Source organism: Anabrus simplex, chromosome 1, assembly GCF_040414725.1.
Source record: "Anabrus simplex isolate iqAnaSimp1 chromosome 1, ASM4041472v1, whole genome shotgun sequence".
Taxonomy (NCBI): domain Eukaryota; kingdom Metazoa; phylum Arthropoda; class Insecta; order Orthoptera; family Tettigoniidae; genus Anabrus; species Anabrus simplex.
Window position 1 is genome coordinate 1,725,005,706 of NC_090265.1, and position 26,404 is coordinate 1,725,032,109.

Sequence of the window (26,404 nt, forward strand, 5' to 3'; positions counted from 1 at the left end):
CCCATTCCAAGAGCTTCAAGAAAAGCTTCTTATGAAACGCGCGGAAATAGACCCCGAATTCTACGGAAATGATGCCATGATCGATCGAAACTGGACCAAACAATGCCCTAAATGCAGATCAGTACTGACTGATTGATTGATTGACTGACTGATGTAAATATAGTTTCATCTGGGAGCTGACTTCCTTCTTACAGAATACTGCTGATCGCAACTGCGAGCTCACTGCATTAGCTTTACGACAACTTGATTCAATTATTATTTATAAGGAAACCCACACACACTTTAAATACCATATGGATACCACACATTTGCAACGCCAACATGAGGTAGACCGGCTGGAGGAGTTTCATGCTTCCTCAAACCAACTGTTGGAAGAGTACATGAAATCCAGAGAAGTGAAAACACAATCATAGTAAAGACCACTGACCTAACATTAATTAGGAATATATATCACACCAGATAATTAAATAGAAATGTAGTAAAATCAGTACTTAATGCAATAGGCAAAGTAAATACTGCGGAAGAAGTGATTATCGCAGGTGACCTCAACTGCAGGATAGACAAGCCGAACGTAAAATCAGAGTTAGTTATTCAGATCCTGAGGGATGAAGGTTTCACAATGATAAATAAAAAAGACCTTAAAACATACTTTGCTCCAAATGGCTCCAGCGCAATTGATCTTTTATTCTACAGAGGTGATAGATTTATAATAAAGAAACAGGAAGGTCTATGGTGCTCAGGGTCAATGCTAATCAGAAAACATATACCCATCTGCACAGAAATTGAACACAAAGAATCACGGAAAACGTTAATTCGCAATGATAACGACATCACACTTTCAAGAAATATTGATGCAACGAAACTGCAAGACCACCCGAATATACAAAAAGCAAGAGCACTTGTAGCTTGAGGACACCTAAATGAAGCAGTAGAAATCGCTACAAATCTGATACAGGAAGCCGCTTTGCCTGTGAAAGAAAGGAGAGCACAAAAATGGTTTGACAGATAGTGCTACATAGCACGAAAAGACACCTTACGTGCGTTATACTCAGCCAGAAAAATGGAGAACTCTGATTACTTGGAAGCATATGCCATCAAAAGAAGAAATTACAGAAAACTTCTGAAAGAAAAGCGAACTGAATACCTGGAAGCAGAAGCAAAAAAGCTTGTAGTTGAAGCAGAAACAGACCCATTTCGGGCCCTCAAGAAAAAGCAAGAGTGTAGAGCGAGGGAAATACCAACGGAAACATGGGAAAAACACTTCTCAGCGCTTCTAAACAGGGTCAGCAGAGCAAAAGATGACACCGCAAACCACTCCATCGATCCAGAACATGAAATTAGACTAACCTCGGGGGAAGTACAAATGGTAATCAGCAAAGGAAAAAAGGGGAAGGCAGCAGGACCGGACTACATATATACAGAACACTTAAAAAGTACTCAAGACCACTTACTACAGCTTTGGACAGAACTATTCAACAAATGTCTAAATTTAGGCAAAATACCGGAAGTTTGGAGAACGGCAACGCTGAAGATTTTGTACAAAGGGAAAGGAGAAACTGACAACCCCGACTCATATAGAGGTATAGCTCTAGAAAGCAATCTATACAAAGCATTTGCAACTATTGTAGCGAATCGCCTGAACAGTGAAATAGACCCATTCATACCAGAATGCCAACTAGGCTTCCGCAAAGGAAAAAGCACGTTACAAGCCGCAGCATGCCTGAAAGAAAAAATTGAAGAGGCACTGAGGCACCCAAAAGGGAAGTACTACGTCGTCTTTGTTAACTATAAGAAGGCTTTTGATCTTATCGACAGCGATATCCTGATAGGAAAATTAAAACAAATGATTGGTGAGAACAAGCTCTTGAGAGTCGTTGAGACCATACTAGACTACAACCTTATCCAAATTGAAGATGGAGCATCCTCGTCCGGGAAATTAATTCAAACAAATGGGGTACCCCAAGGAGACCCCCTAAGTCCGCTACTATTCACCGTTGCAACGGCAGATATCACACAAATAACGACGGGCTCCCATGAGACTACTCTAATAATGTACGCTGATGACACTGCTCTGGGATCGAGCTCAAAGACAGAACTACAGTCGACAATGATGAAGTTAGAAGCTTGGGCTTCAGATAACAAATTTGAAATTAACCAGGAAAAGACAGTACAGATGGTGTTCAGAAAAGGTGGCAAGGCCGCCAAGGACGATGCTATATCATTAAATAATAAACCACTAGAAATAGTCAAGAAATTCAAATACGTGGGCATTACGTTCCAAACGAGCACCACATCATAGACAGAACGACAGCAGCAATCAGAGCCATCCACAATATCAAGAATATATCTATGCTATCCCTTAACACAGCGATGACTTTATTCAAGACCGCAATAACCCCAATTGTGTCATATGGAATCGAAATAATATGGGACAACCTGACAATCGGTGACTTGGAGAGGATAGAAAGGGTCAAAGCAAGGTTCCTGAAGAAGGCCCTAGGAGTAGGTAAACTGGCACCCTCCAGACTTGTTTATGTACTGGCACGGGAAACCTACTTCATTGAGGATCTATGACTCAATCACTGCCATCTACCGGCCCATTCCAAGAGCTTCAAGAAAAGCTTCTTATGAAACGCGCGGAAATAGACCCCGAATTCTACGGAAATGATGCCATGATCGATCGAAACTGGACCAAACAACTCCAAGAGCAAAGACATGTCATAACAAGATATGCAATACATGGCTTCCACCACAAAATATACGCAAAGACAAAATTCCACAACCCAACAGATGACTGTGTAAAGAAAAGTGCGACCGCTACCATCTGCTAAAGTGCAAAAACAGAATAAGGACTCTAACAGAATACAGCAAAATGCAAATTGGCACAACAAACTTAATACTCATTCGAGTGCTCCTTATAAATATATATATAAATGTTTTAGTAATAACTCATTCTGAAATATTAGGTCAAACAGCATTAGACTTACCAATATGTTTCATATGGTAATGAAAGTACATTGCGCAGGACCCTCTGACCTCCTTTTTTCCCTGAGAGGGCTTTTTTCTGTTGTTGTTTAGTTAGAGCAGGAGTGACCATCCCGTAACCTCAAAATGTAGGAATTTGTTTTCAATGTACACAAGCAATGCATTTGTTTTCTTCTTCTTCTTCTACATAGACTTCAACTTGGACTTTTTCCAGAGAGGGCTTTTTACTGTATTTGATAGCACTTTGTCCAATTACCACTTATGAAAAAAAATTACTTTCACGTTTATATTAGTGTTTGACGTTTTAGCAACTGACCCATAGAGATAATTTACACTACTTGCACATTAATACAAAGGTTCACAATTAAGCATCACATTTCAAGGGGAAGAAAAAACCACATACAAAAACAGGAATACAAGGTTCTACTCAAAGAGGATAGTGGTTCTATAATACTCTTCAATCCATGTGGTCTTCTATATTAGACTTTCTATCGAAAACACATGCTGTGAGCCGTAAGGAATGCTCTGAGCAGTTATATAGAACTACAACACAGAATTTAGAAATTTTCAAAATTTATTTCTAAAACGGACATTTGTTATTGTTATGTTGGTGTTCTTGAAGGTTAAATTTATTATAAATTTTAGTAAATGTACTCCTTGGTAAATGTCATCTCCCGGGCATTTGCGTATATTGAAGGTGTTCTTGTCTAAGTTTAATGATGATGTGACATTTATGAAGAGTGAATTTATGTTTTGCATTCATGCTTAGAAACGTTTGTTATATGGAGGGGAGAATCAGTTGTTCTGCTTGTGTCGACTATGAATAAACGACCAAGATCTGTCGGTTCGCGCTTTCAGAGGATAAATCCTGTATTTCATCTTCAGAGTCAAGATGCAGACTCAAAGGAATTGTCAGCTCATCTTATAAAATTAGCTAGAAAAAGCGGGCAACTTAATTTATCTGGAAGAGGTTTAGGGACGGGTGAGTATCATCCTAGCTTGTAATAATAATAAGAATCACCGAGCGAGTTCAACCCCCACTGTCGGCAGCTCTGAGGATGGTTTTCCGTGGTTTCGCATTTTCACACCGGGCAAATGCTGCGGCTATAACACGGCTAGGCCACGGCCCCTTTCTTCCCACTCCTAGCTCTTTCCTGTCCCATCGTTACCATATGACTTATCTTTGTCGGTGCGACGTAAAGCCAAAAAAAAAAAAAAAAAAAATTAAGAATCTTGTAAGTTGCTACTCATAATGGATACAAGATAATTTCTTTGTAAATTGTGACAATTTATTACTGTACTTTTTTTCTTTCTTTCTGTTTTATATCTCGGACAGGTGACGTTCGTTAGGGAGAAGCGAATCCTGTTTATGGTACTCCTCCATTACAATAATGTTGAAAATATATTCTGATTTATTCTGATTTCCAGTACCTTAGGTACCTAATTTTGTTGTTAGAACTAAACTTTGTTGAAAATTATCATTAATATATAATGTACATGAAAGAATTATTTTATAACCACCAAGCAAGTGGCTGCGTGTTTTGGGTCATGTAGCTATGAGCGTGCATTCGGGAGATGGATTCGAACCCCGCTGTCGGCATCCCTGAAGATGGTTTTCCGTGGTTTCCCATTTTCACACCAGGCAAATATTGGGGCTGCACCTTAATTAAGGCCATTGGTGCTTCCTTTCCACTCCTAGCCCTTTACTATCCCATCGTTGCCATTAAGACCTATCTGTGCAATCTTAACACTGGAACAACCAGCAGTGCAAAGCTCTATGGAAAGGTAACATTACTAAGTGTAAGGGCAGTCTGCAGTGTACAAGAGATAAAATTTCTGTTGTAAATCAATCTGTACAGTGATCATAGTTGCAAATTAAAAATTGATTGATAGACTGAATTGCATAAAAATACTGGTAATAGTCTCAGAATCGATAAAACTTGACTAATTAGGGAGCAAAACAGAGGTCAGGAATCCAACATGGCACGGCTCGCATGTCATAACATGCTAACGCAAGGCTACCTACTCAGGTGTTCAACTAGTGACAAGATCATTGGTCCGGATTCGTTGGACTATTGGCTCGTGACTAGTGGCCAGGCTGAGTAGCTCAGATGGTAGAGTGCTGGCCTTTTGAGCCCACCTGGGCAGGTTCGATCCTGCCTCAGTCTGGTGGTATTTGAAGGTGATCAAGTACGTCAGCCTCGTGTCGGTAGATATACTGGCATTTGCGAGAAATCCTGTGGGAGAAAATTCTGCCACCTCGGCGTCTTTGAAAACCATGACAGTAGTTACTGGGACATGAAATCAATAACATTATCTTTTTACAAACTGGAAGCCTTTGTCTTTTAAAAGCCTGTACAATGTAGTGAACTGAAAGTGGGGTAAAGAGTTAGGTCTATAATTATTTACACCATGTAATGACCTTGATAATGTTGGGAGATGGACAGTAGTCAATGGTATGATGATAAACGGTGTTACAAGTCAGGTTGTGAGTTTCACGAATAAGAAACGTCCTCTCAGTTTTAATTACTGCGTTGATGTGGTGAAAGTTCCTTTTGAGGATCATTGTAAGTACCTAGGTGTTAATAAAAGGAAAGATCTTCATTGGTGTAATCACATAAATGGGATTGTATATAAAGGGAACAGATCTCTGCACATGGTTATGAGGGTATTTATGGGTTGTAGTAAGGATGTAAAAGGGAGGGCATATAAGTCTCTGGTAAAACCCCAGCTAGAGTATGGTTCCAGTGTATGGGGCCCTCACCAGGATTACTTGATTCAAGAACTTTAAAAAGTCCAAATAAAAGCAGCTCGATTTGTTCTGGGTGATTTCTGACAAAAGAGTAGCGTTACAAAAATGTTGCAAAGTCTGGGCTGTAAGGAAAGAAGACGAGCTGCTTGACTGTGTGGTATGTTCCGAGTTGTCAGTGGAGAGATGGCTTGGAATGACATCAGTAGATGAATAAGTTTGAGTGGTGTCTTTAAAAGTTGGAAAGATCACAATATGAAGATAAAGCTGGAATTAAGAGGAGAAATTGGGGCAAATATTTGTTTATAGGAAGGGAGTTAGGGATTGGAATAACTTCAAGGGAGATGTTCAATAAATTTCCCATTTCTAAGCAGTCATTTAAGGAAAGGCTAGGAAAACAACAGATAGGGAATCTGCCACCTGGGCATCTGCCCTAAATGCAGATCATTAGTGATTGATTGATTGATTGATTGATTGATTGATTGATTGATTGATTGATTGATTGATTGATTGATTGATTGTAATACTTTACGTAAAGTAGGTGGTTCATTCTGAAAAATGAATTAGAGAATTTTCCTTCCAATTCCATTTTTGGTGATATTGTTGTACTTCTCAACCCTTTGAGATCATTTACATTCCTTTTGCGGCGTTTTTAATTTCTCTGTCTTTCTAAACCATGTCTGCGCGGTATGGACCAAACTGGCCAACACATTGCACAACTCTGCACTTAGTTTCTCTACCTCTTTTACTGCTAAATCTGGATTCTGTTCACTTACTTTATAAAAAAACATTCACAATACACTGCCTATGATCACTTCTGAGTGGGTTTCCTCTTATTTGCTTCAAAACACGCCAGGGTCCTACCTCTTCCACCATTTTCTCACTACGAATACTGACCCACTGGCTGCTGATGGAAGATGCAAGATCTTGACTCCATGCTGTACACCTTGGGGCTTCCCTGCACTGGGAGGAGACTTCCAGTACTACACCATGCCTCATGCCTACATTTCTCATTATTTAATAGTTATTTTATAAACAAGTGCAGGTATATATATGTATATGATAAATATAACTTATTTTAATTTGATTACATACTCTTCCAAACTCTCTAAATGTAATGAAATAAAAGTTAATGCAATGCACTACTTTTCTTGGAGCTCATATACAGTCGAGTGAGTATAGTAGTTGCATGTCCATGTGCAAAGCCAAGATGCTCCGCCTATTGTTTATATCAGGATTAAACTCTCGTGAAAAGAAGCGCAGTGGGATGTAAAACCAATTACATTGTTATTACAGTGCTTCTCTAGCATATTTATCCAAGTTTCCGATCTTATTTTTGAGTATGATAATGAGTTAGCAATTACGGCAAAGTATGAAGATGTGGAGATTGTCCATGTCTCCTCTTCTCACAGTGACCTGCTTTTCATGTTCCCAGCTCTATATATGACTTGAATTATCAATTACAATTTCTTTCATTTATAATGCTACCGGGCGAGTTGGCCGCGCGGTTAGGGGCGCACGACTGTGAGCTTGCATCTGGGAGATGGTGGGTTCGAATCCCACTGTCGGCAACCCTGAAGATGGCTTTTCGTGGTTTCCCATTTTCACACCAGGCAAATGCTGGGGCTGTACCTTAATTAAGGCCATGGCCGCTTCCTTCCAACTCCTAGGCCTTTCCTATCCCATCGTCGCCGTAAGACCAAATACAGTAGAGACAGCTCGCGACACTTCCGGATTTAGCATTGTTATTTGTTGTTGTTTTTTTTTTTTCTTTACGTTGCACCGATTAGCCTTGTTAAAATGGGAGACAAGTTGCAAGTGGCGCTCCTAGTGGCTCGACCTGAAAATTTGCGCTAAATTCAAAAATCAATGGAAACGTATATACAGAAATGAATAAATAAATTACGTCTAGAAATAAAGTGTTACTAATAACTTCAAAGTTGCTAAAGCAATTCTGGATACATGAATGAAGAATTATTTAACAGGTTATTATTTAAAGGCAGAAATTAGACATATAATCAAGATGTGAAATGGACTGCTGTGAAAGGGCTTGATCTTTCATTTATGCATTGCTTTTTTAGCTTTAGAATTCCTGCCTGATCATTCACGGCTAGATTTTTCTTTTTTCTCATTTAAAAGTATTGTATCATCATATTAAAACACTTGTCAACAAAAATATCGGCACATACCTTACACACATGATTCAGTGAATTTACATTTAAGAGCTGGACAATTTTCCTTTTAACTTGAAGCCTACTAACAGAAAGAAAATCTATGAATTTAGCCTCAAAAACATTTAAACTTTCCCTATAAGCAATACTTGCCATAATGCCATTACATTAGGGTAAAGCAAATTTGCATCATATTGTTTCAACAAAATATATACATTTCTTAAATCACCCATATTTTCTTCAGTGCTTGACAATGCATTACAGCATTCCAAATGGGGTAACTTGGAACCCAACCAGCCACACTCATATGCATATGTATTTTCCTGAATTAAATCAAACCCACAGATCACACCTACAATAACACATCGGTATTGAAGGTTAGCTGCTACACTATACAACAAAATATGCGTATTATATTTTAAGCCAGTTAAAATATGGGTCGAGGAGGTCAGAAGATTATGAAGTATTATAAAAATCTCTTTGTCACTGGAAGAATATATATATGCAAACACAATATTACTTGCATTTTCTTGTCACGAGCGAAACGGAAGAAAGACTGCGCATTCTTCTCTACTTCATAGTTACTGCAGCCAAACACAGCACATACCTTTCCCCTCATGTTGAGAGGAGATATCAAGGAATGACACCAGCTCACTGAAAACGCATAAATGACACCAAAAACTTCACACACAAATACACGTGCTCTTATGACAGAATCAGTAGTTATCAGGTCAGTCCGCTAGAGAGAGTTCTAATAGCTGTCCCTCAATATCTCGCTGAGTGTTGCGTATTGTCTCTACTGTATAATGCTGCTTTTACTTATCCACTTTTTCCATGGTTTGGGTTTCATACTGTTTCCATTATGTCAAGACAAAACCACTTCAGTCTGCTGATCTCTGTTCTGTCTAGCAACTTCACTTTCCTGTGTCTGGCCACGACTAATTCTGCCATGGGGAGTAGAGGAGACCCAACAGCAAGGAGAAAATAACCTGACTCTCTGGGAGACTTTGGGCATAGGAAGAATACAGCTTATCCCAGTGGATCATGCCTCCCCCAAAGTCCACCACTGAAGTGATGGAAAATCTCGAGGCTAATGGGTCGTAAAATATTGTACCATTCTGTTTCCCTTTTCCTAGGATCTACACATTCTCCATGTGTGGCATTATACTGTCAAGAATCACTAGCTTAATCAGAGATGACATTCAAAATGTTTCCTTACTGCCTCGATGCAAAGGTTTAATCACTGGGGTAGTGACTGATGCATTTATAAAAAATATTGAAAAATCTGGTTTTGTTCACTTTCTGTGGGCGCCACACATACATGCTCTTCCTGTCTCCCCATAGTAAAAAAAAAAATCAAAAAGATTCAAAGCCCGAGATTGGGGTGCCCAGGCTACAAGTCTTCCCCAAACTATTCATCTGTTCTGAAATGTAGTAGTGAGACTACTATCTTGTAGTCTTTCCTGTGCTTTCTTCCATCCAGTAGGGTAGTAGTACAATAACCTTGAAAGGAAAGTATTCTGGTTCCACTTTGTTCAGTACCAATCAGATTCTTAAAATCCTTAACATTATTATTATTATTATCATTAACATTTACAAATTAGGCCTACAACATTTTTTGTTACATGTTTTGTCTTTGTTTATAGGACTATTTCAGCCATTACACTTGATAAAAAATATATTGATACACGATTAACATTTTAAAAATAAGTATCGGGCATTGCACATAAAAAAATGCACATGCTATTTGTTTATTACACGAAAAAACAGATGTTCACTTAGAAAACTGTTCATTTAAAATAATCTTCTAAGACTAAACTGACCAGAGTAAAATACTAAATAACGAAAAAGTAGTGTAGCCTATATTAATTACAGTGTCCATTTTTCTTCTTTATTTGCCGTCTCTGGGTCGGCCTGTTGTTGGCGATCATAATTGCAATCCTTTCTTTCGAGGCTGCCTTCAAACTGTTCCCGCAGATTCTTGAGCCAGGAGATCTTTCTCCTCCCTGGTCTGCACCGTCCTTTGATTTTGCTGGAGGTAGTACTTGTTGTTTTCAGTTATGGTCAAGATAGTGGAGTTTCTGTCGCTTGATATTGTAAAGCACCTCCATTTCCTTGCCCATCTGATCCAGCACCTTGGTGTTTCTCACCTTGTCGGTCCATGGTATACGAAGCATGTGACAATATAGCCACATTTCAAATGCCTCAAACGTCTTCCCCACGGTTTTGGTTAACATCCACCTCTCGCATCCATACATTAGTATGTAAGGGCACGTAGTCATGTTCTCAGACTAAGATCTCGGTGACAGCAGATTCTTCATTTTGATAAAGACATCCCTGGCTTGTTCAATGCTAGCTTTGATTTCTTGGCTGCAGACCCATTTGACATTCAGACAGCACCCAGGATATTTATATGAACAGATCCATTCGATTGCTTCATCAGCAACTGATGAATAATCACTTCCTTGCTGACAACAATTAATTTTTTGTTTTCTGAACTTTCATCCTTAAGTCATAATCATTGTTGTGTTCACACGATTCAGCAATGCTTGGAAATTTTCACTGCTTCCAGTGATCAGGTCTATCTCGTCTAAACATTGAAAAATGTCGATGACTTCGCCATTGGTGAAAATGTTATGATTTTAATTATTCGTATCAGAAGCAATACATCATATACATTATTAGTTAAGAATGAGAAATAATTAGATAGGCCTCACTGGTGAAAACATACTAGAGGTACAATCAGAGTAACAATTATATCATATCGGACCAGAATTTTGCAAGATCTCGACCATTTGGTGTGGCCTTCACTAAATCCACTAAATCTTGCATTATGAACTATCTGGGTATACTTGACCTGAGAAGCCGTTTACAGTTCTCTGATCTATGTTACCTTCACAAAATAATCAATGGCTACACCAGATGTAATACTCTATACACGTTCCACCCCACCCTACACGCAACCGGCACACTCATCATGTGTCCCATCCGCGCCTAACTTTACAACAACGCTCTATCTTCCACTGTCTCCCTACTCTTGGTAACTCACTACCCGATATTGACATATTTACACCTTTTGCATCCTTCAAACAAAAAATTAGAAGATTCCCCCAAGTCCTCCCCAGGTTTTCACTTTCTTCCGTCCCTCCAATCCTCGACCTTTCTTCTTCCTAATTTCAGTAACCGACATTTGCCAGTTACCGTTGTCATTGTTGTTGCATTGTTACTGTTAAAATTGTTACTTTATTGTTGTTACTTAATATTGTTGTTTATATCTTTGTTATCTTTTATACGTATTTAAACTTATTATTAGCGTAAAATGGCCCTCCATAGGCTGTATCTGATAATTAAATAAATAAATAAATAAATAAATAAATAAATAAATAAATAAATAAATGTTTTCACACCAGGCAAATGCTGGGGCTGTACCTTAATTAAGGCCACGACTGCTTCCTTTCCATTCCTAGGCCTTTCCTGTCCCATCATTGCCATAAGACCTGTCTGTGTCGGTGCGATGTAAAACAAATAGCAATGTCATACATGAAGTGAATTGTGATGACATATTAGGAGTCCTTGATCTTCTTTAGAAGGCCTTTAGCTGTGATTCCTTTTTCACCTTTCCTTTCAGAAATATTTTCTAAATGCACCACTAGGCATTCCCAGTCTTTGACAACTGCATGCAAAGCATTTAATTTGCTTGATACCCATCTAACTTGGTGTAAGTACTGTAATTTAGATATTTCACATTCCAGCAACTCCAAAATTTTCTTCAGTTAGCAAAGTCGCTTTGGTGAATGTCGATAAAACTTGCATAGTTTCCTGAGTGTAGAATCATTTTCATCAATGAAGTTTTGCACTTTTTCAGTGAGTGAAGAACGAAGAGTTGATGTGCAACACAGCGAACGTTTACCAAGTTCTCAATTTTTTCAGATATTTTTTTTACCAAACAATTATGGACACCAGTCATACATGATGGTCAATCAGTCCCTTTACCGATTAGTTTTGTACCCGTAAAAAGCCCTAACTGAAGCAATTCTGTTTCTAGAGTTTTCATATAGCCATCACTTGTTGTATCCTCCAATGACACAATAGAAAGAAATGTCTCTTTCACCTTATTTTCTTTTAAAAAACGAATTAAAGTATCAGCTCCTCATCATCAGATTTATCTGTTGATCCATCGAGTAAGATATTGACATATGAACTTAACTTAATTTTACATATCAAATCTTCACGAAGATCTAAGGCAATATATGAAATAAATTCACTGCATTGCTTATCATTCTCATGCTTCTCTGTATAAATAACATTCAATTTGCTTAACAATGCAACTAAATCTTCAATAGCAGTGTATGGTCTGTTATTTTTTGCAATATGATAAGATGCCATGAACAATGCATTCATATGCTGTAACATAATAGCATCCATTTTCTTTACGCACTTAGCTAAAAGTGCACATTCAGGATTTTTCTTGAAACTTTCAGCCTCCTGACACTTCGAGTGAGGAGAGGATTTTTTGTTTTTTTTTAAAGTTTCCAGTTTAAATGGTCCTGAAAATCCAGATTCAGCTTTAGAATTTTGGTCAGCAATACTAGGAAAGTTACTGCACAATTCCTTCTTCATAGAACAGCCATTCCATGCGGTTAGAGTCGCATGGCTGTGAGCTTGCATCCGGGAGATAGTGGGTTCGAATCCCACTGTCGGCAGCCCTGAAGATGGTTTTCCGTGGTTTCCCATTTTCACACCAGGCACATGCTGGGACTGTACCTTAATTAACACCACGGCCGCTTCCTTACCACTCCTAGGCCTTCCCTATCCCATCGTCGCCATAAGACCTATCTATGTTGGTACAACGTAAAGCAACTAGCAAAAAAAAAAAAAATCCAGCCATGGTAGTAATTCAAGCCACGATTGTCTAAATTACTGTTTGCCTGATAATTCAAATTTTGAGGTATTTTTAATGTTTGACTTATCATTGTCTTGCAAAAAGCAAAGTCACCTCTGTACAGGCCATGAAGGCCCTTGGAGGAGTGGAAGGTAAAGGCTTCCACCATTGTTAATCTCGGCACTTGATGGGCTTCACCCCCAGGAATTAACCTGGTACTCTTTCATTGTCTTGAGCACCATAAATTTCACATTGGTCATTGTTGTCCTGAACTCTACAATCGGCACTTCCATCAAGTGTTTTCTCACATTCACTTTTTGTTACAAAGTTTTTTACTTCCATCAGTCAATTTGTGCGGCTTTGTTCGCTACATTTTGCCAATTTTCTCAGGCATAACACAGAAAGTAAAAAATGTAATAGACTACAACAAATCACCAACGTTAAATGGCTTCTGAGTTCGCGGGCTTCGATGTCGGATGCAACGATGCCAATTTTCCATAACCACACAGGAATGAAAACAAGCGCATTTCTAAAGTGCAAACTGTTCAATACAATGTTCAGTGAAAGTGAGGCAAAGTCTCCCATAGTGCAATGGCACTGCCAGTGGCTCCAAGTAGCCTACGCAGTGGCCTCCACGGTATGCACTAGCCGTGCATCTTGGTGGGTGTGCAATTTATCAACTGTTGAGTCCAACTTAGCACACTGGGATGAAACACTGGCAACCAGGAATGAGTTGAGAAGTTCCTCACTCTCTTGACTTACTTGAAAACATACTAATCTGAATTTAAATTGAAAAGATATGAAAATTAATATTCATTAAATAAAATATACAATCGTCGGACCTTGTACTCACACTTAGTTCTTACCTGCTTACTCACACATACGTTATTTGAAAGGCGCCAGCTACAACTCAGTGCAGCGATAATAGAATAAGATTCTTGAATATCTCTAGGGTGTGGGGTAATAAGCTTACTTGTGACAACATACCATATAAGTTCTGGGAAAAGGAGATTGGCGTTCGGTTTCCCCATTAAATTTGAGGTTAAGTAATTCTACTCTAGAAATAAAGCGATCAATTCATTTGATTGAACAAAATATATTCTTTAAATAATTTCAATAAATTAGTGAGAACTGCTGTGATGAGAATATAAAATTATGACATTGCAACTGAAAGAAACTAGGCATGATTTTGAATTATTCTTGACCTTATATTTAACAATTATACACGAAATTTATCCCTCACTGGTTCACTTGACTGTACCTTCAACACTTTGAGTGTAATTACGATGTATTCCTTTGATATGGTGTTTACTGTAGATGTATCAAGCCTAATTTGGTGATGTATCGTTTTTGTTTCACTGACAACTAGGTATCCATGTGACTGCTTCATCTCCATCGAGAGGACTTCTTTGTAAGTCTGTCCTGTATGACTTCTATGACTTTGTGGTAAGCCTTCCCGTCCGTATCTTCAACTAAGTGACCGACCAACTGTGGCCTCACTCTCTCAATGACCAATGACTAATGACGCACCGAGTTCTCTCCTTCCCGTAGACTCCCGTTGACTTAATGACCGACTGAGGCCTCTCCATCTCGTTCACTCTCCGACCAACTGTGGCCTCTGCTTCCAATTGAATAATGACTGACGCTACAAGATACATCCACCTTTTATAGACATTGGTTGACACACGTACGCAATCTCCAGAAATAACTATGATCTACTCCCACCTTGCGACAAATGTTAAACACTATGGCGAAATCGCCAGCGGCACCCTGGGTAACTCCCAGAACGTGAGCTCACCGCTAAATACGCACGATGACGTAGCGATGACTTGGCAATAACGCCAGCAGTATTGCACAATGTAGCAATGTCATGTCCACATCTGATATACAGCAACTCTTACTGTACATGGTTTTAGTTTACAAAGGTGAAAAATGAGAGTATCCTCCTAATTAAATACATTATATATTCCGTCATTAGACAGAGTAAACAAATTCAAACATGTTTCGGCTCGTTTGAGCCATCATCAGTGAAAAATGAGGGGGGGGGGGGGGGTTGAAATTATTTACATAATAAGTCTTGCCCTAATTTGGCAACTTTTATTTTGAGATTGCAGTAAAGGTTAGCTTTCTTGCTTGCCTGGATGGCATTTCCATTACAAGATATTAGAATCATTCCATATAGTGTTAATCTACACACACGTGTATATGCATACATTTAACTACAATCGCTCAAGCAACAAGCATTGCAGAATGGAATTGAGCAATAAAAATAATACAATAATAGTAATCTCACAGATAAAATAATAATAGTACGGACATAATAATAATAATAATAATAATAATAATAATAATAATAATAATAATAATAATACAGATATCATCTTTTAACGGGATTTGAACCGTTACAGAGTTAGCTGGAAAATTTATAATGTCCAATAACAGACCAACTATATTGGTATTACTGATAACTGATCATCTGTAATGGATCTCGATTTGTTATGATATTCCACATGAAAGGCTAATTGTTTGACGGTTTACAACGATGTGTCTCATGACCACTAGGCAGCTCTCGCGCAGAACTGAAACGTCAAAATTCCAAGTTACGAAGCGTCAATTACAGAATTCAACACTGTCAAAAGCAGTGAAAATGTTAATTGCGGATATTAGAATGTATGAGCTACAGAAAACACGCGAAACATTATAAGACTTGTGGGAACGTACATGTAAGGTAGCTCCGGATTTTGAAAAAAACATTTTCAAAACCGGATTTGAAAATTCAGGCGCCAGTTAAAAATTTTCAGGCTCTATAGCGACTGGGCACCCGGTATTTTTTGACCCCTGACTTAATCCCAATTTTAACCTTGGTGAGATATCAGAAAAACCAAACCCTTTGTTTGATCTATCAATCAATCACTACTCAGTCAATCAATCACTACTGATCTGCATTTAGAGCAGTCACCCAGGTGGCAGATTCCCTGTCTGTTGTTTTTCTTGACTTTTCTTAAATTATTGCAAAGAAATTGCAAAGACTTTTGTATTAGTCAGACTCTGAGATGGATTTAAAGCAGTTGTTGAGGAATGTGAAAATAGGTTTGTACCTTTAAAGGTGGTAAGGAATGGAAAAGATCCACTATATTATAACAGAGAAGTAAAGAGACTAAGAAGTAGGTGCAGGTTGGAAATAAATAGAGTTAGAAATGGCTGTGGAACTAAGGAAAAATTGAAGGAACTTACTAGGAAATTGAATCGAGCAAAGAATTCAGCAAAGGATAACATGACCGGGCGAGCTAAGGTATAATTATATGTATTTCCACCGATTGAGTTGGCCGTGCAGTTAGGGGCGCGCAACTGTGAGCTTGCATGCGGGAGATAGTGGGTTCGAATCCCACTGTCGGCAGCCCTGAAGATGGTTTTCCGTGGTTTCCCATTTTCACACCAGGCAAATGTTGGGGCTGTACCTTAATTAAGGCCACGGCCGCTTCCTTCCAACTCCTAGGCCTTTCCTATCCCATCGTCGCCATAAAACCTATCTGTGTCGGTGCGACGTAAAGCCACTAGCAAAAGAGGATAACGTGATGGCAAGCATAATTGGCGGTCATACAAATTTTAGTGAAAAATGGAAGAGTATGTATAGGTATTTTAAGGCAGAAACAGGTTCCAACATTTTTATTTACCATTTTCCACCGATCATAGTTACATTTTAAAAACTCCCTCAGGCCTGTTTTATCAGCCATATGGTACTGCCTATAGTCCTAATACTAATATCTTCCTTTCATTCATATTTATTTTTAACTACCATAAAAATAGCTTTGTGATCACTAATACCATCTATTACTTCGGTTTCTCTACAGAGCTCATCTGGTTTTACCAGCACCACATCCAGAATATTCTTCCCTCCAGTTGGTTCCGTCACTTTCTGAATCAGATGCCCTTCTCATATTAATTCCTATTTTCAATAAAAAGAACTTAAGTACTCTAAACCCCCTTTTTCATTTTTCTCCTAGTTCCCTCCAGCAATCACCCACCATTCCACATCCCTCAGCCCCCCTTAGACCACACTATACCTCCCTTCTCTTCCTCCTCCCATCTACAACTCAGCTCTATTCTTTTTCGTTTCTTTAGCTCTTTCAACTTTTTCAGTGATCCATATTGGGAACGAATGACCATCTCAACAATTTCCCATCAACATTATTCTGTTCACACTTTTTTCTGCTGAACTGAATTCAAGAATATTCTTCAAGTGCTAGTATTTAAAGTGTTTCACCTGCTCTTTTGTTAAGTGCATTCTTCAAATTGGAAGAAAACTTTGTGAACTTTGAGAACAAGACGTGTGATTGTGGTGAATGTTTAACATTCAACTTTTTTTTTGTCCTGTACCAAATATCAACAACACACGCTTGCTTCATAAATTTTATCTATCTGTAATTCATATCTTGCCTTAACTTCAATGATTTTGACTGATGATGGTCTCTAGCAAGACCTAAAGTAGTTTCATCAATTAAATGTAACTTATATTTATTATTTTTAGGTTACAATAGATAGTATTGAATAAGTGGAAACCTTTTAGCTTTTATTTTATATTATATTGCTCTTCAATACAGAATATTATGAAATTTATTACCTATGAATAAATTGTTGTTGCCAGGGCAAAACCTCCTATGTGATAATATTTTTGGAGATATACTGACCCGCACCACATACATTATGAAGAGCGAGAATGCCTTGACAATATTCACACAATATTGCACCTTAAATGACAAAATCTTACCAGCCAAAGTTCTAAGCTAAAATATTTCACATAGGAGGTTTTGCCCCGGCAGCAACGTTATGCAACTTGTTAAATATTTTTTTTAAATTTTACTTATTTTTACAAATTGCTTTATGTCGCACCGACACAGCTAGGTCTTATAGCGATGATGGGGTAGGAAAGAGCTAGGAGTGGGAGGGATGTGGCTCTGGCCTTGATTAAGGTACAGCCCTAGCATTCGCCTGGTGGGAATATGGGAAACCATGGAAAAACCGTCTAGAGGGCTGTCAGCACTGAGGTTCGAACTATCTCCCGAATGCAAGCTCACAGCTGTGTGGTACCTGTTAAATAACCCTATTTATTTTTGATGTAAATCAAAGTGAGCGACCTCCCAAAGAATCTTCATACTGTTGATGTCCTTGTAGCTATTTTGATGATCTTTAATATTAGTTCCAGAGAAAGTATGGAAGCTGGATGAGTTAGATGAATCTGAGGTTCGCCTACTGGAAGTACGGCTCGACTCTGATGGTGACTGCAACCGCTGGTGGGAGCACGAAGCTCTTACTCTGCTGGATCTTAGTTCAAACAGCCTGACTCGAATATCACCAAACGTTAAGAACCTGCACTCTCTCACCACTCTTCACGTAAGTGCTCATTTCTGAAGTTTTAATTCTTAAAGGAAATTTGTGATAAATCAGGAAATAGAACTTTTGAAATGGAAGGAAAAGCTGTTGATTTAACTCATTTTAGATTCTGGAAAGTGAAAATCTCAGATTCATCTGTGGTAAGATATATTGTCTGTTATAAGTAAGTTCGAGTTTCCTACTTCGTAATCCTTGGCTTTGACAATATCGAAGTGACTGAGATATGAGCGATCTTAGTATATACATTCCTTATGCAGCCAGTCCTTGTGATGATAGTGCGAAAGTATTAATGAATGTAGGTTTCCATGGCTCATTGTCATTTATTAAAATATATAAATATTGTATCTGGATTAAAGCCACTTTATATTAATGAATCTTAACAAAAGAGTCGAGCTTTCAGTCAAATTTCATTGGCTTTCATCAGGGCAAAGCATATGAAGGTATGCTGCTGACAGAAAGCATAGAAATTCTTCAAGGAATGTGGAAGTCATGACTACATTATTCACAGCCCTCTACTGACTTGATCCATGAAGGTATCATATCACTGTCACATCATCTCTTCAAGAAAACTAGCCTGATAGTTAACTTAGAAGTTATGCGAGTTATGGGTAGACGAAGGTGACATCCTGGTAAGCTTTGATGTTACATTACTTTTTACTAATATACCGTAGAAGAAATGCTTGCTTACATCAGACAATACCTGTCTGAGGACTTGACCAATCTGGCAGGAGTTTGTTTAAAATCTACTTCTACTACAAAGGAGATTATTACGAACAGACAGTGTGCAGCAAGGGGGTCACTGATGGCTGCAAACATTTTTATGGAACACTTCGAGTTTGTTGCATTAACTACAGTGCCACTGAAACCTAAGTGCTTCTATCGTTATGTAGATGAGACACTTCCTATATGGCGACATGGAAGGGATTAAATGAACTCTTGGAGTACCTGAATTCCATTAACAGGAAGATCAAGTTCACAATGGAATAGGAAATGAAGATAAATTACCTTTTCTTGATGTACTGGTGTACACATTTTGAAAGATACCCTCGTAAGTCCTGACACCACCACCCCTGGCGAATAGCAGCTCTCCTTCGAATGTTATTTGCTAGGTTGACTAACATTACAGGCGCTGATGACCACTTGAGTGATATAAGAGAACTGACAGCATCCTTGAAGAAAACATCGCATGAACAGAAAGCATAGAAATTCTTCAGGGAATTTGGAAGTCATGACAACATTATTCACGGTCCTGTACTGACTTGATCCATGAAGATATCATATAAATTATAAACATAAAAATTTTCCACCTATTCAATACATAGTTTTATTTACACTGCATCTATTTACATTACATGGGTTGCTTGGGACTAAATTCAACCCTACTTGGGGTCATCATCAGCCATATTAAAACAACACACAAATATTTGACGAATTCCTAAAACATGCTTTTTCTTCTTCTTAAGACGGCGTCTCCGAACGGAGGTTGGCGATCCACGTAATTAGCTCTGATCTTGACAGCACAGAATGGAATGCCACTTCTGAAGTACAGCAGTGCCATCTTCAAAGGTCTTTCAGCCATGAATTTCTTTTTCTCCCAACAGATCTCTTCCCCTGTATCTTTTCTTCGATAATAAGCTGTAATAACTGATACCTCTCACCTCTCATGATATGTCCTAGGTATTGTGTTTTCCTCTGTTTTATGGTGAGCAGTAGTTCTTTTGGACATATTCTGAGTCGTGGCCCTCCTTGTGCTCAGGCGGCTAGGACTATACAATTCACCGTGGTCCCTAACCCGTTAGAGGAGAGATTCTCACTTGGACTATGTGCAAGTAGGGTAGCATCCTGCTTTATGAATTTACCGAGCTCAGAACATTTTAAGCAAGCCTCGGACCTATGGGAGTAATGAGTCCCATTCTCAATTGACAGGCGAGGGACTCCTTGGAAACAACTTGGCGAACGAAACGGAATTCAATGGGGACCTATCAATATTAATGGGGCTTATGGAAGAAAGAAAGTAGAACTGGCTGAGTCAGCAAAGAGGATGCATCTGGATGTACTAGGAGTAAGTGATATTCGGGTAAGGGGAGATAACGAGGAAGAGATAGGAGATCATAAAGTGTACTTGACGGGTGTTAGAAAGGGAAGGGCAGAGTATGGGGTAGGGCTGTTTATCAGGAATACCATTGCATGCAACATAGTTTCTGTTAGGCACGTAAATGAGTGAATAATGTGGGTAGATTTGTCGGTTGGAGGAATTAGGACGAGAACTGTCTCAGTGTATTCACCATATGAGGGTGCAGATGAGGATGAAGTTGACAAGTTTTATGAAATATTGAGTGACGTCCTAGTCAGGGTGAACAGCAAGGATAGGATAGTGCTAACGGGCGATTTCAATGTGAGAGCTGGGCATAGAACTGAAGGATATGAAAGGGTGATTGGTAAATGTGGGGAAGATATGGAAGCTAATGGCAATGGGAAGCGTTTCCTGGAGTTCTGTGCTAGTATGGGTCTAGCAGTTACAAATACATTCTTCAAGCATAAGGATATTCACCGCTAAACATGGGAGGCTAGGGGTACCAGATCCATAATAGACTATATCTTAACCGACTTTGAATTCAGGAAGTCTGTTAGGAATGTACAAGTTTTTCGGGGATTTTTCGATGATACAAACCACTATCTGATCTGTAGTGAAATAAGTATCTCTAGGCCTAGGGTAGAGAAAGTGAAATCTGTCTGCAAACAAATAAGGGTAAAAAATCTCAAGACGAAGAAATTAGACAGAAGTACATGGATATGATTAGTGAGAAGTTTCAAACAGTGGATAGTAAGCAGGTTAAGGATGTAGAAAGAGAATGGGTGGCATACAGGGATGCTGTAGTAGAAACAGCAAGGGAATGCCTAGGAACGACTGTGTGTAAAGACAGGAAAAAGCGAACATCTGGGTGGAATGATGAAGTGAGAACAGCTTGTAAACATAAAAAGAAGGCTCATCAGAAATGGCCCCAAACAAGGGCCGATGCAGACACGGAATTGTGCGTAAATGAAAGAAACAAAGCGAAACAAATAGTTGTTGAATCCAAAAAGAAGTCATGGGAAGATTTTGGTAATAACCTGGAAAGGCTAGGTCAAGCAGCAGGGAGACCTTTCTGGACAGTAATAAAGAATCTTAGGAAGGGAGGGTAAAAGGAAATGAACAATGTTTTGAGTAATTCAGGTGAACTCATAGTAGATCCCAGGGAATCACTGGACAGGTGGAGGGAATACTTTGAAAATCTTCTCAATGTTAAAGGAAATCTTCATGGTGGTGTCGTGAACAACCAAGGTCATGGGGAGGAAGAAAATGATCTTGGTGAAATTTTGCTTCAGGAAGTGGAAAGGATGGTAAATAAATTCCATTGTCATAAAGCAGCAGGAATAGATAAAATTAGACCTGAAATGGTGAAGTATAGTGGGAAGGCAGGGATGAAATGGCTTCATAGAGTAGTATGATTAGCATGAGTGTTGGTAAGGTACCTTCAGAGTGGACGAAGGCAGTAATTGCACCTCTCTACAAGCAAGGGAACAGGAAGGATTGCAATAACTATCGAGGTATCTCATTGATTAGTATACTGGCAAAATATTCACTGGCATCTTGGAAGGGAGGGTGCGATGAGTGTTTGATAGGAAGTTGGATGAAAACCAGTGTGGTTTCAGACCACAGAGGGGCTGTCAGGATCAGATTTTCAGTATGCGCCAGGTAATTGAAAAATGTTACGAGAGGAATAAACAGTTGTGTTTATGTTTCGTAGATCTAGAGAAAGCATATGACAGGGTACCCAGGGAAAAGATATTCGCCATACTGGTGGACTATGGAATTAAGGGTAGATTACTGACATCAATCGAAAGAATTTATGTTGACAATTGGGCTGCAGTGAGAATTGATGGTAGAATGAGTTCTTGGTTCAGGGTACTTACAGGGGGTTGACAAGACTGTAATCTTTCGCCTTTGCTGTTCGTAGTTTACATGGATCATCTGCTGAAAGGTATAAAGTGGCAGGGAGGGATTCAGTTAGGTGGAAATGTAGTAAGCAGCTGGCCTATGCTGACAACTGGGTCTTAATGGCAGATTGTGCCGAAAGCCTGCAGTCTAATATCTTGGAACTTGAAAATAGGTGCAATAAGTATGGTATGAGAATTAGCCTTTCGAAGACTAAATTGATTCACAATTAAGTATTTATTTATTTTCCACCTAGTCGATACAATGATTGCTTAAGGCAATTTTTAATGGTCAAAAGTGGTACATGTTTCGTATATTATCAACATCTTCAGCCACATAACACTGTTTATGTGGCTGTTATGTGTTATGTGGCTGAAGATGTTAATAATATACGAAACATGTACCACTTTTGACCATTAAAAATTGCCTTAAGCAATCATTGTATCGACTAGGTGGAAAATAAATAAATACTTAATTGTGAATCTATTGAAGTGCGATACGGACCATGAAGCTGATTTTATGTAAGACTAAATTGATGCCAGCAGGTAAGAAATTCAACAGAATGGAATGTCATATTGGTGATACAAAGCTGGAACAGGTAGAAAATTTTAAGTATTTAGGTGTGTGTTCTCCCAGAATGGTAATATAGTAAGTGAGATTGAATCAAGGTGTAGTAAAGCTAAATCGCAGTTGTGAACAACAGTGTTCTGTAAGAAGGAAGTCAGCTCCCGAACAAAACTATCTTTACATCGGTCTGTTTTCAGACCAACTTAGCTTTACGGGAGCGAAAGCTGGCTTGACTCAGGACATCTTATTCATAAGTTAGAAGTAACAGACATGAACGTAGCGAGAATGATTGCTGGTACAAACATGTGGGAACAATGGCAGGAGGGTATTTGGACCGAGGTGATAAAGACTAAGTTATGAATGCACTCGATGGATGAAGCTGTACGTATAAATCGGCTTCGGTGGTGGGGTCATGTGAGACGAATGGAGGAGGATAGGTTACCTAGGAGAATAATGGACTCTGTCATGGAGGGTAAGAGGAGTAGAGGGATACCGAGACGACGATAGTTAGAGCCAGTTTGTAACGATTTAAAGATAAGAGGTACAGAACTAAATGAGGCCACACCACTAGTTGCAAATAGAGGATTGTGGCGACGTTTAGTAAATTCACAGAGGCTTGCAGACTGAACGCTGAAAGGCATAGAGGTCTATAATGGTAATGTATGTATGTATGCATGTATGTATGTATGTAGTTCTTTTTGCTTTTTCATTCGACTAAGGACCTCGACACTTGAGATTTTCATTACCCAAGATATCCGCAAGGGACGGTGATACAGGTACATTTCGATGGCATCAATATGTTTTTCTATGATTGGATTCAGAGTCCAGCGTTCACATCCATATAGTAGAATAGAAAATATATAGCAGCTTATCATACGAATTCGTAGCTGGATACTGAGATCTGACTTCAAAGAATTTCTTCATGGTAATGAATTGTTTCCTGGCCTGCTCATTTCTAGATATCTACCGTTTCGAGTTACATTGGTCATCCAAGATGGTAGCCAGATATTTGAAAGAAGACACTTGCTCAACTATTTTATTTTTTATTGTGAGATTTGTCCGAATTGTCTTTTTAGAGAACACCATCAGTTTTGTCTTTAAGGGGTTAACATATAATCCAAACTCTTCACTGTGCTGAACTAAGGAGTTTATCGTGCACTGAAGGGCAGGCATGTCATCAGCTATGACAATAGTATCATCTTCATACCTGATGTTGTTGATGATTTTCCCGTTAATTTTGATCCCACCATAGTCTGCCAATGTTTCTTTAAAGATTGCCCCTGAGTAAATGTTAAACAACAGAGGTAACAGTACACAACCCTGCTGTACACCCTTGCTGATCGAAGCTGTTTCTGAAGTTCCTTGATAAGTTTTGACATCTGCAAACTGATTTCAGTATAGGTTATGATTATGCGTAGGTCTTCGGAGTCAATACCTGTTGATCTCAGAATCTCTATCAGCTTATTGTGCCTGACACAGTCAAAAGCTTTCTTATAGTCTATAAAACAGGCATAGACATCAACATTCATATCTCTGCGCTTCTGTTAGAACACATTTAATGAGAAGAGTGCCTCACGTGTACCAACGCCATTTTGGAAACCAAACTGATTCTGATCCATGTGGGATTCACATTTCTTATATATTCTAGTGCGAATGATTCGCAAGAATATTTTGAACACGTGAGACATCAAAGTTATCATACAATAATCATCGCACTGAGATGAGTTAGGCTTCTTCGGTAGTGGTATAAAGGTTGATTTCAGCCAGTGTGATGGTATTTCTCCTGAGACATATGTTTCAATTGAATGTTAAGATATTGAGGCCGGTAGATTCCTGTTCTGTTATTACTTTGAGAACTTCAGTGCACACACCGTCTGGTCCAGTTGTTTTACCATTCTTTTGAAGTTTTATGGCATGTTCAACTTCACTTTTTGTTATTTCAGGGCTATTTTCATTTATTCTCTCATCAGGTGAAGGAGGATCATTTCTGTCATCTTTGAAGAGATTTTCTATATATTCCTTCCATTGTTTGAGTTTCTCTTCAAGATGATTTCATTATTGGCATCTCTCAAAATTTGACCATATAGTCTCCGTTGCAAACCACCAAGTTCTTTCACTTTCTTATGCAAGTTAAAATAGTCGTGCTTCTCTTGAAGGCTCTCAATTTCTTTACACCTGTCTGACATCCATAATTCTGAGGCTTCTCTGCACTTTCTGCGTACAGCTTTGTTTAGGGTTTTGTATTGAATGTGGTCTGTAGTTTTGTGTTTTCTCCTTTCATCCCTAAGTTCTAGAATTTCATCTGTCATCCAGATCTGTCTTTTGATGTTGTTGCAGTGTCCAATTTCAGTTTTCTGGATTTCAATCACACTGTCTTTTATGGAGTTTCATGACTCAGTGTTTCGTATTAATTCCATCTTCTTTTCCAGTGCAGTTCTAACAGTTTCTAATGAGCAGTAAAACACTATGAAATAAGTATACAATTAACACTATGATGTGTGGTTGAATTAGGCGAAGTGCTATGGTGCTAAAAATGTTGCATATGAAAGTGAAATATTGTGTGTGACAATACGCGAGCCATATATAAGTACACAAATACGTTAAAAAGTCTGGGTATAGAAGTACAAATGAGATGCTCTATGTTGTGGATTGAATTCAGTAGGTCCTGGCAATACATTGCGGTTGTGGACCGAGTGCTATAGTACTAAGAATGAACACAATATAACGTGACACTTATAGTAAAAGTATACAAGTATGTAAAAATGTTTGAGTAACAAATATGTACACGATTCTCTCTAGAATAATCTATGAGGAGTTGATTATACACTGTATCAGCTTAAGCAGAAATTTTGAACTTGGTGTATTAGGTAACCAAGCTATGTTGATATGACTGCCAGATTGATTGTTGGAATTGTACAGACTGAATATGAAGTTTTAGAATTCTTCTGGAGTTGTAAGTAGACAGTGTGCGTGGTGATATGAATGGGTGGAACTCTCAGTTCATAGCAGAACAAATGGGACCTATTAAAATGAGGAAAATCCAGTAAAAACATAAAGTATCTGAAACATCATGTGTCTAAAAATTCGACTCAAGTCGATCCACAACATATAGCATCTCATTTGTACTTCTATACCCAGACTTTTTAACGTATTTGTGTACATATATTATATATGGCTCACCTATTGTCGGTCCGGCTCCATGGCTAAATGGTTAGCATGCTAGCCTTTGGCCACAGAGATCCCGGGTTCGATTCCTGGCAGGGTCGGAAATTTTAACCATCGTTGGTTAATTTCTCGAGCACAGGGGCTGGGTGTATGTATTGTATTCGTCATCATTTCATCCTCATCACGACGCGCAGGTCACCTACGGGTGTTACATAGAAAGACCTGCACCTGGCGAGCCGAACATGTCCTCAGACACTCCCGGCACTAAAAGTCATACGCCATTTCATTTCACCTATTGTCACATGTAATATTTCAGTTTCGTATGCAACATTTTTAGCACCATAGCACTTTGCCTAATTCATCCACACATCATAGTGTTAATTGTATATTTGTTTCATAGTGTTTTTACTGCTCATTAGAAACATGTTTTAGGAATTCATCAAATATTTGTGTATTGTTTTAATAAGGCTGATGATGACCCCAAGTAGGGTTGAAACTAGTCCCAAGCAACCCATGTA

At 38.7% G+C, this 26,404-nt stretch overlaps 2 protein-coding genes across 3 annotated transcripts in view; one reads left to right on the top strand and one right to left on the bottom strand.

Moving 5' to 3' along the window:
• Window positions 1–3,353, bottom strand: part of LOC136882312 (ribonuclease P protein subunit p38) — a 107,472-nt gene extending 104,119 nt beyond the window's left edge. The window contains exon 1 of the mRNA XM_067154890.2: window positions 2,988–3,353. Coding sequence (XP_067010991.2) covers window positions 2,988–3,097 — 110 coding nt within the window. The 5' untranslated portion in view covers window positions 3,098–3,353. The remainder of the gene's footprint in view (window positions 1–2,987) is intronic.
• Window positions 3,354–3,662: 309 nt separating this feature from the next.
• The window catches only part of LOC136858722 (leucine-rich repeat-containing protein 40), a 189,067-nt gene continuing 166,325 nt past the window's right edge, over window positions 3,663–26,404 (top strand). For both annotated transcript variants that reach the window (XM_067138463.2, XM_067138464.2), the window contains exons 1-2: window positions 3,663–3,967; window positions 17,985–18,178. In XM_067138463.2, the coding sequence (XP_066994564.2) occupies window positions 3,805–3,967; window positions 17,985–18,178 (357 nt within the window). In that variant the 5' untranslated portion in view covers window positions 3,663–3,804. The remainder of the gene's footprint in view (window positions 3,968–17,984; window positions 18,179–26,404) is intronic.